The sequence below is a fragment of the Aquila chrysaetos genome, chromosome 2, assembly GCF_900496995.4.
Source record: "Aquila chrysaetos chrysaetos chromosome 2, bAquChr1.4, whole genome shotgun sequence".
Classification (NCBI taxonomy): Eukaryota; Metazoa; Chordata; class Aves; order Accipitriformes; family Accipitridae; genus Aquila; species Aquila chrysaetos.
In genome coordinates, this window is record NC_044005.1 from 37,513,774 (window position 1) to 37,523,794 (window position 10,021).

A 10,021-nucleotide genomic window follows, 5' to 3' on the forward strand; every position below is an offset into this window, starting at 1 on the left:
TTTTTTCTGCCCTTTTTTTGTAGTAAAGAGGAGGGCAAAGTTAAAATAGGTAGAGAGGTAACTTGAAAGACAAACCCAAGAACTTCTGAGAACTGTCAAAGTTGTTAACAGCACCACACAAAGGATCAAGGGAATCAGTCCTACAGGCACAGATAACCATACCATTCCTAGCAATTTATCAAGACAAGTCAGCAGTCATTACAACCAAATCCATTTCTCATTGTGTTTAATAGGAACAATTAAGTATTCATCTTTTACATCTGCTAATATGAAGGAGCTACTTTAAGATGTGAAACATGGGGAAATTCAGATCCCTGAATATACTGAAGGATGAAGCTTTCAAAAACAGTTTAGTTGACATGAGCATTTTTAAGCCATGTCTGAAGGGAACATGATGCAGAGTCCTACCCTCCCCCCCACCCTGAGCCAGGGTCAGCACAGCTGGATCAGCATGGATCAAAGGCACAGCTGCCTGGCTCTGCTAAGAGCTCAAGCACTGTGCTGGCTGCCTTAGGGATATCTGCACTGCATCATGTAGACATGTCCCTCAAAATAAGACACAGTAAAGCTGTGTTTCTGATAATATGTTGGCACCCACTTTCCCTAGTACTACTGAGGGTTTTCTATAAAACTGGGCATCTGTCACTGAGGCTCCTGCTCCAGTCTTACTTTGCTCCTGGTACAGTACATTCTCTTCACCCTGTGTACCCACCCCCACAACAGATTTTACACTGCCCACTTGTATAATAACAAAACAAGCAGTAGTATAAGTACAAAACTAGTTGGCAGCTGAGTGTAAAGCTATTTCAGTATAACCCTGTAAATACTCCTGCCATACAACAATGCATAGAAAGCACCTTCTGCTCTCAGATTACACAAAAGTACTGATTGCATCCCAGTATCCTGCTGGAAGGAAAGCCAAAGACAAGTGGTAACTCAAAAAGAAATGGACTTTGAGCAAGGCTCGAGTCTGTTACATAGTGATGGTAGGACACTGTTCCATCACTGTGTTGCTTTACTCTTCTTGTTTTTGCTTTTCTTGTCTTTTTTCTTCAAGCCATCCATGTTAGCTCTCAGCAAATTTGAATATGCCTGGAACAACAATTGGAACCATTAAAAGAACAAATATTTAAGTGACAATATACTAGAGGTAACATTTTACATATTGCTAATGGAAAGGTATCTGCATTTTCTCAGTTAAAGAATCATGCTCTTACACCCTACGCTGCGAAACTATTGTTCCTAAACCAATGCAGAAAATTAGATGAAACACAACAGCTTTGGTTTTTTTTCTTTTTTAAACAAAGGCAGACAGATGAGTAGTCTAAAGTTAATCTGTTTGGCAGTTCAGCACTGAACCAACCCATTCACAGCTGTCCAGTACTTCCTACTGACCAATCCCCAATACCTACAGAAAATGAAGATAAAAGGCATACAAAACTTACCATCTGGAATTTATTTACTTCCTTTGAGCTCACCTACAAAAGTAACACTGGAGGTTAACCAAGAAAACACTGGTTTCTGTTACAAACCAAGTATCAGTACATGTTTACCCAGCAGTGACCATCTACTCTTTTTAGCAGCAGTTGGATCAACTCATCGCATTCAGTGGTAGGTAGGCTGTACTGACATGTCGTAGGACTTCACTGATTTAGAAAACTGAAAGTACTCCTTATTCAATTAACAAAATCCTCTGGAGGCCATTCATCCCAAATCTGTGTGTTTTCAAATGGGAAGAATGTGAAGAAACATTCTAAGGAAGGTTTTGTTTACTTGTAGGGCCATACAACTATGTTGCAGCCTGGATTCTCTCAACTATTTCTCAAAGTAACATTTTTCCTTGCCTTACATCACAGAGGAGAGCTAAAGTCAGCTAAAGCCCTTCCCAATCTCTCGTTCAGAGTAAACACACATCAGGTTTTCAGCTTCTAGTTAACATTGCCTGAAATACAAATAGCTCTGTAAATGAGGAAAGAAACAGGTATGCTAAGCAAGATTAAGGCTCAGAAAAGTGTACCCATGCTCACACATTCTTGCTAGGAAACAAGGGTCCCTCTCCTACTGTTTCACAGTCTGGGAACATTCAGTTATTTCCTGAGTTGTAAGAACCTTCGGTAAGTCCATCGAGGCCTTTGGGAAACTACCTCTTTGTCACCTGAGGCTTAGACTGTAGGTGTGCAACACCTTTCTTCTTGGAGCCACACCATTTGTCCTCACACTGCAGGTTCCATACCTGCCCTGTGTCCTTCTGCCCATGTCTCTAAAAGGAGTTTCCCCCTTCCCTCTAAACAATTTCACTTGACTCAAAACACAACAGCCAAGGTTGCTGAAAACAGGCAGAGTCCCTTTCTGCTGTCCTGCAATACCATTCTGAAGCAAAATCCAGCACACAGAGCAAAACTATAAACTACCGTCCCATCTGTAAAGCTGAGTGTGAGCATTAAGACTTCAGGTAAGTGTAACACATCAGCATCCCAACTTCAGCTGTGTGTTTAGCTATCATATGGTTTCTCTGGAACAAAGAGGGTAGCTCTCATGAAATTCACGTTAAGACAAACCATTTAAAATATGGGGCATTAACTAAAAGACAAGTAGGGCCACTAATCTTTCTAACCGAACGTTGTCGCTTACCACTGTGCTAATTTTCTTCTTTCCATCAGTTGCTCTTAGAAGACACTTATTGTCTGCTGGTTCAAAACTTTCTACATGGCCTTTGCGTGGGACTGGTTTTGTTCGGCCATCATCTGTATTGAAAGACAGAGAATGTTTGTTCATATTTCACTAAAATCACCAGATTCGTCCTGACAAGAGGTGTTAAAAGCTGCTCACGAGGAGATCTCCAAGGAGAACACCTTGGAATTTAAGGCCATCTGAACTGACATTGCTACCAAATTGTTCACAGACCCCTTCCTCTATAACCCCAGAAGGATCTGTTCCATAAACTACATCTGCCAGGAAAAAAAAAAAAAAAAGTAAATCCTCGCCCTGACACGCTGTATGAACTGCCTGCTTCAGCAGCAGTATGTTTTAAATGCATGTCAAACTGCAGCCTAGGACACTCGACTTCTCAAGTAGCGCCAGCTAGCCAGAAACCAGCAAAACGTAAGCATACACAAGCAACGCTAGAATTCTCCTTCTATAGACACTTAAGGATTTCCAATTATTCTTCAATAATTAGAAAGTCCCCATATTTCCTGCAGTTTGAAATACAGTCTTTCTTACTTCAAGGTTATTACCACTGCAGCTGATTGATTTGTCCCTACGACTTACTCTTGTTTTCCGACACTCCGAATTACAACTGTGTCTTTTAAAATACATGCTAGCAACACTAAGTTCGATTTAGGTGAATGCCTCTTTAATCTAGTAAGGGACTTAAAACTTACATTTCTTCAGCGTTATGAAAACGCTCCCCGAAGTTCTGCACTTCTGAAAGAGTCTGGTGAGCTCTGTCAGGAACTGCAAGAGAAAAAGACCCCGTCCTTGGCTGGAGGCCACCGCATCGGCGTTCATCTCCTCTCCCCGTGCAGCCCGGCGACTGGCTGCCCGGGGAGCGGCCCCGGCCTCGCTCCGGCGGCCCCGCTACTACAGGCCGGGCTCCCCCGGTTCCCCGGGAGTAAGGGCCAAGGAAAGGAGAACTCCCGCCGTCCCCCACGCCGAGGCTGTAGGACCCGAGGTCCCAGCCAGGGGCGGCCCAGCCCGACGTTCCGGCTGCGGAACAGGAGGTCTGACCCCCGCCAGACCGACGGCGGCCCCAGCGTTTCTGCCCTCCCGCCCTCGCCCAAGTCACCGCGTACACCGGCGCTCGCTTCCGCGCCGCCGGGGCAGGCGAGGCGAGGCGAGGGGGCGGCCCTGCGCGGGCCTGGCGCGCCCCGGGGCTTTGCGGGGCCTCCCTCCCACCGCGGCCGGTACGGGGCACAGCCCAGGCGGCCGGTGGCCAGCCGGCTCCCCGGGGGGCGGCCGCGTCCCCGGTTCCCGCCCGGGGGCCGGCGGGGCAGGCCCCCACCTGCTCGCTCTCCAGCAGCACCATCCTGCACCGCCGGCCGGAAACACCGCGCGCGCACGCGCGCACGAGGCGGGCCCGCCCGCGCGCGCGGCAACGCCCCCCCGCCCCCACCCCTCCCAGCCGCTGAGGAGAAGGGAGCGGGCGGAGAGCGCCTCGCGCCGACGGGGCGGGGCGCGGCGGCCAGGCCCCGCCCCGCGGCGGGGAGCGCCACGTCAGCCCCGCGCTGCAGCCGCCGCCCGCCCCGGCCCGGCCCCGCTCCGCCCCGCCGCCGAAGGCGGGGGGGGGCGTGGCCTGCGGGCCCGGCCGGTGCCCGGCGCCGCCCCTCGGTCCCGCCGTGCTCCCCCGGGGGAGGAGCGGACGGTGCCTCATCCGAGAGGCGGATCGGGCCGGCGGGGAGAGCCTGCCCGGCGGGGCTCCGCTCCGGCCGGCGGCGCGGCCACCGCCGTCATACACACCCCCACCCTCCCCACACCCGCCCCCCCCGCCCCGCGGCTGCCCGTTAACGGCCGCCGCGCGGGGCTTTCCCGAGGCCAACGAGTGGCGTGCACGCAGCCCGGAGGAGCGGCACCGCGATTCCAGCCCCTCCTCAAACGCCGCGTTACCGCGGCGGCAGGCGCCTGGCCGCCTCACCCGGGCGGCCGTCTCCCGGCGGCCTGGCGTAACCCGCGGGCCGGCACCCGGGGTGCGGACCGGCCTGCGGGCAGGCTTCGGGGCGCCGGCGGGCGGCGGCGCTCGGCCGGCCGAGCGGCGGGGAGGCTTGCCCGGGCGCCGCCGCGCGGCTCGCAGGGGCGGGAGGTCACAGGCCAGCTCCGACCGACCGACTCCCTGTCGATCGGCGCCGGCGTTTCGAGTCGCGTGTGGCTCGGCGTCCCCCCGCGGCAGGAGCGGCTGGCGAGCCGCCACGTTAGCTTCACCGTGAAACGGCGGAACTGCAGCTGAAGCAAGGGTCCCGGCGAGCGTGACGGGCTGGAGGCTCGGAGGGGGAAGGGTGTGATTTGAGACTGACTGAACGAGCGAGACCCCGAGATGGGTACGAGGAACAGCTCGGGGGCGACCAGCAGCCGGGTGGGCGAGAGGGCACTTCACACCCGGGCTTGAAGCTCCTGAGGGGCGGATTCTGGAAACGGGCGGTTTTCTGTCCGGCCCCGGGCGAGTTGGTCTGGGGACGCACAGAAGTAGCATTTGGTCTAGCGCCTTTTCATGTGCTCACTAGGAAAATGGATTTCTTTTTCCTCCGTGGACGTAAGAAAAGGGGAAGATAACGCCTTACACCCAGACAAAAGGGAAAAACTGCTCTCAGGCCGATAGGTGCTTGAGCCCCTGAGGAATTCCTGCTGTTCATTTAGGAGCTCAGGACCGCATTCTAGAGAGAACTGAAATACCTTCTTGCGTTATCATGCTCATCGTGGGGGTGTTGTTTCGTATATAAAACAACACTTCGTAATCGGAGAGTCTAGGCACTCCAGAAGTCCTTTTTAGAGTTTACAATCATTTGCTGTCCCTTTGCAGGTTAAGTAAGAGGCAGTAGAGGGTGCTGTGATTGCACACACAGAAATGAAACTGCCTGGAGAACAAGGAAACAAATACTCAAGAAGCAGGTCATCACAACACGGCCATGGTTTATCAAAATCTATCAGTTGATTTAATAAACTCCATCATCTTGGAGTCAAAGGAAGTGTAGAGATCCAACGCTGCCTTTCCCTAACTCTGGATGGTATTACCCTCCTGATGTTTTTGCACTTGTATTATTTGCAGTTGAGGAAGAAAGACTTCAGAAAAGTAAATTTGTTTCTCGTAGCATTAAAAATCTCATAAAAACTGAAGTGAGGAATACATCTTATTTTAGTCTTCTGAAAACAGGCATTCTAAGGGGGCATCATCAGTGCTGTGGTCAGAAGAACTGACAGGCCAAAGCCTCGTACAGCCATGGAAAGTGATGGTCCCTGCCCCTGAAAGCTTACGGTCAGTGTCCACAAGTGAAGACAGGTGGATGCAAGGAGTCATTGCTGACACGTACTTCCTCTAACCCTGCCTGGTTGCAGCAGCAGTCATAACAAACTCCTAATTACAAGAGGTTGTTTTGTCAGAAATCAGAGTAGGGTCGTGTTTGCAAGAGAGCTCTGAATGAGGAGGATGCAATAGCATTGCAGATTTTTATAGGCAACTTGTGAAAGAAGAGCAGAAATGGAAAAACTAAAACAATTGCAACATAATCCCCCTTGGAAACTACCATGGTCACAGACACTGGAAGGCAGAAGGAGTGCATTTCCACTCATGCTTGCCAAAGGAGAAGATGGGTGGTCTCATAACTGAAACACGGGGACTAAACTCTCACCTGAATTCTGACTCTTGAATTCACCAGGGAAGTCTTGTGTTGCCTTCAATCGGTCTCCTAACTTCCCTGTACCACAGCTCTTCTTTCATAAAGGTGGAGAAAGATATGTAGTTATTCCCTATACCTTTTATGCAACAAAAAGCATCAGTGCCCATGGGATGAGCACCGTGGAGATTTTTTTCCCCTTTTGCACAATAATCTCAGCCCACTATTAGGAGCTACTTGTGTTGCTGAGGTGTGCCTTCGGTACAGCGTGGACATAGTCGTGATACCTGTAATACCAAGCTGCTGGTTCTGCTGTATGCTGGAAGAAGGGACAAAGGGAAAATCACTGTAAAGAACTCCAGACAGTTGCATAAAGTTTACATTTTTCAAATCTGTTGTTTTATCAGGAATTTTTCTGAAAATATATTTGTCTCACTGCTTATAAAAGAAGTGCCTCCACTGAATTGCTGAATTTCATTCCATAAGAAAGAAGGAGAAGTGTGTGTGTGTGTGTGTGTGTGTGTGTGTGTGCGCGCGCGCGCTTATCTTCCTGATCTTGAAGTTGGTTTTCAAGCCAGAATGTCACAATTTAACTGGGGGAGAAGCCTTCATCACAACTTGCAAACAAGGTGAAAATGGAATATTTTTAACGATTCTTTTCCAAAAAATAGATGGAACAGGGGAATGCTGACATTGCTTTACTTTTGCCAAAGGCTGCCAACACTCAGAGGGAATAAGCTATTCAGCTGGCGAAAAAGTGCTGAACAAACACTGAAGGAGCTAAAAGGATACTCCCAATCATGATATACTTGCTTTTCACTCTATCTCCTGCCCTAGTCTAATGCCTTCCCCCTCACCCCCTGCCCTCAGAAAAAAAAAAAAGGGGGGGGGGGGGGAGAAAAAAACAAAGAAAAGACAGGTTGGATTAAAACAGTAGCAAGAGGAATTGGTGGATCCTGAGAGTTGGCAGGGGCATTAGTATTTTGTAACCTGATCTGTCATGTGACTAGAGCCAGGCAATAAAAATAAGTCTCCTACCAGCCCTCTTGTTTGCTCAACTTTATTATATGGTGTCAGTAGAGAACTACTTTTTTTTGGCAAAAATTTAGCAAATGAAGCCACCTGAATCATTAAATCCTGAAGGAAATCTGGCAGAGAACTGGAGGAGGTTGTTGCTGCGCTTCCAAGTTTTCCTGGAAGCAAGCATGTACTGAAGAGAAACGGAGAAGGTGAAACCTTCTCCTCTCCTAAATGTGGTGGGAGGGGCAGGAAGCGGAAAAACAAAATTATTAGAAGTAAATTAAATTCTTGATCAACCTTAGTAGAGGTTGGCAAAGTTCTATTTCAATTAGCTAGAAGAGATTACTTCTCGTTATGGACTACCACACACACGCAATCAGCTGCTGCACACCACAGTGAGCAGAAATGTAATAACATACTGTAAATTACAGTTTGCTCACCACAGTGCTCAAGATGAGTTAATAACAGATAATGGCCCACAATTCACAAGTGGATCATTCTGGTAATTCTCTTTGATCTGTAAGTTCAAGCATACCACGTCAAAGTATAGCTATGCACAGGAAAAAGAGTCAGTGTTAACAGCAAAACCCCAGTAACAGCCTCCCCCCCTTTTACAAGTCTATCATTAGCACTGTAAAAACAGAGATGCACACCTCACTGCCTTACTGGCCTCACCAGATCTGAGATTAATGGGCAAAGGAAAAGCCTTCGAGAGCCAACATTTAACAGCGGCTGCTTGGGCAGAAAGACTGTTAACCCTGGAATAGCTACCAAAACGTCCCCAAGCTCTGTGCCAGGGAAGTAAAGTTTTAACAAGAGCAATGAACATTTATTCTTTTTTTTAGTGCTAGGTGGATTTCCAACAGAGCTATTAGCAGGTTACACGGGTACAGGTGAACGTCAGTCCCAAGATTGGGTCTTAACCTTCTTTATAAGTGGCCCCTGTGAAAAAAAACAAAGGACATGCAAGGGGACAATGACCAGAGAGCTGTTGAACAAGATAGATATAGAGGCACAAAGCGGTGTTATTTGCCTGACCAGCCAGTAACCATGAAAAAGAGAGAGATTCTGAACACCTTATAGATTCAGAGAACTAACAAGGCATTTTTGAAAGATCTTTCTGAGACCAGGGTATGCCACCAGAAAGCTGCTGAGCCCCTGGTGAGAAGGCCAACTTCCAAAGAGAAGCTCTCCACAAGAAACAGGAGGTGTTCTTTCATGTCTTAGGAACCAGTTCATGTACCCTGAGCTCTTTCCTAAACATGTCTGTTCATCTTAGTGAGTTCCTCCTATTTTACTTAATATTATGTTTTATTTACACAAAATGAGTTTCAAAGATAGGTTAAGTGTAACCTTGAGTTCAACAGGCAGTGACTTTCGTTGTGTAATAGCAATGTTAACGGTGATTTATATTTTGTGAGGGAGACCAGGAAATAGATATAGATATGTTTCTTAAAACTCTAATGCACCGCATTACTATTGTAGTGCAAACCAAAGCCCATCTGGAGTGAGACACAAAAAGATTGTTTGTTGGAAAAGGGCTTCATGGTTTTGAAGTATCGTCCAGATTTTAGAGAGCTGCTCTGTCAGGGAAGATAAGGGATGTATATTTACCATATTGTTAAGTGTCTCTCACATGCTCAAAATGGTTTTGTGACAAGCGCCCATCTCACAAAAAAATGGAAAAAAAAAGGCCAAAAGAAAGGCAGCCCCGATGCAGAATTGGTCATCTGTACAACTGATAGTGTCATCTGTGCTCTCTAGGGAAACCCTGTGGCACAGCTCACCCTGGGGACGATGCAGCAGAGAGAGTGCATCCCTGCAATGGCATGTATGTAATGAATCCATGAATAACGCTGTAGTGCACGACACACTTCTGGGAACAGTGAAATTAAAGAGGCAATTCAGTTAACTCCCAGAGTATGAGGAAGGGCCTAGGTAGAAGCAGCAACATGCCACCATATGTGTTTACTTTTGAAGGACAGGGCCAACAAAACAGTCTCTCAGACCTCCAAAACCAATGCAAAACACTGCAGTACAACGGTCAGATAAAAAAACGAGAGCGCTGCATTATGGGCATCCCCGCCGTGTTTTGAAGGTACATTTGTCCTATTAACTTTCAGTTGTGAGCAGAGCAGAGGGAAGTGTGAGAACAGCCTGTTCTGAAGGAGTGCACCTGCGAGGTGACACAGCTGAGCTGTCCCATCCCGTCCTGTCCCCGCAGCCGCTCTCCCCCGGCAGCCTCGCCGGTTCTCGGTGGGTGGCTGCCTGCTGCTGCCGCGGGCAAGAGACACCGCACTGTGCGCGCATGCGTGAGCTAGAGACTGCGTGGCCGAGAGCGCTGTACCGCCCGGCGGAACGAGTCTTTAGAAGTGACTTAGCGATAGCATCGGGTTTGAGTCCAGATTAATGAGACACTCATATAGAAACAAACAAAAATGTATCAGAATGCGCTCATAGCCTTACAACCCAGAGATGTCTACTGTGGTTGAACTCCCAGTTTATCTTCTCCATGGCCAAAATTATAGTATCTTGGTAGTTATACCTCATATTATTTGTTACTCTTAAAACTAATGTATTTTAAATTTTTAGGGATGTGAAATTAATTTTCAGTGTACACCTCACATATTTTTTGAGGGTTACAGGGCTACTCAAATGGTGGACCTTGCTCTGTGTTT

At 48.4% G+C, this 10,021-nt stretch overlaps 1 protein-coding gene across 1 annotated transcript; it reads right to left on the bottom strand.

Annotated features, from left to right (window-relative positions):
* Positions 1 to 209: 209 nt before the first annotated feature.
* Positions 210 to 4,128, bottom strand: SRP14 (signal recognition particle 14). Its single transcript, XM_030034062.1, has 5 exons — positions 4,004 to 4,128; positions 3,384 to 3,456; positions 2,632 to 2,744; positions 1,446 to 1,478; positions 210 to 1,092 (listed from the first exon to the last, which is right to left on the bottom strand). Exons 1-5 carry the CDS (start codon positions 4,025 to 4,027, stop codon positions 1,003 to 1,005), a joined length of 333 nt encoding a protein of 110 aa, XP_029889922.1. The 5' UTR covers positions 4,028 to 4,128; the 3' UTR covers positions 210 to 1,002.
* Between the last annotated feature and the right edge of the window lie 5,893 nt (positions 4,129 to 10,021).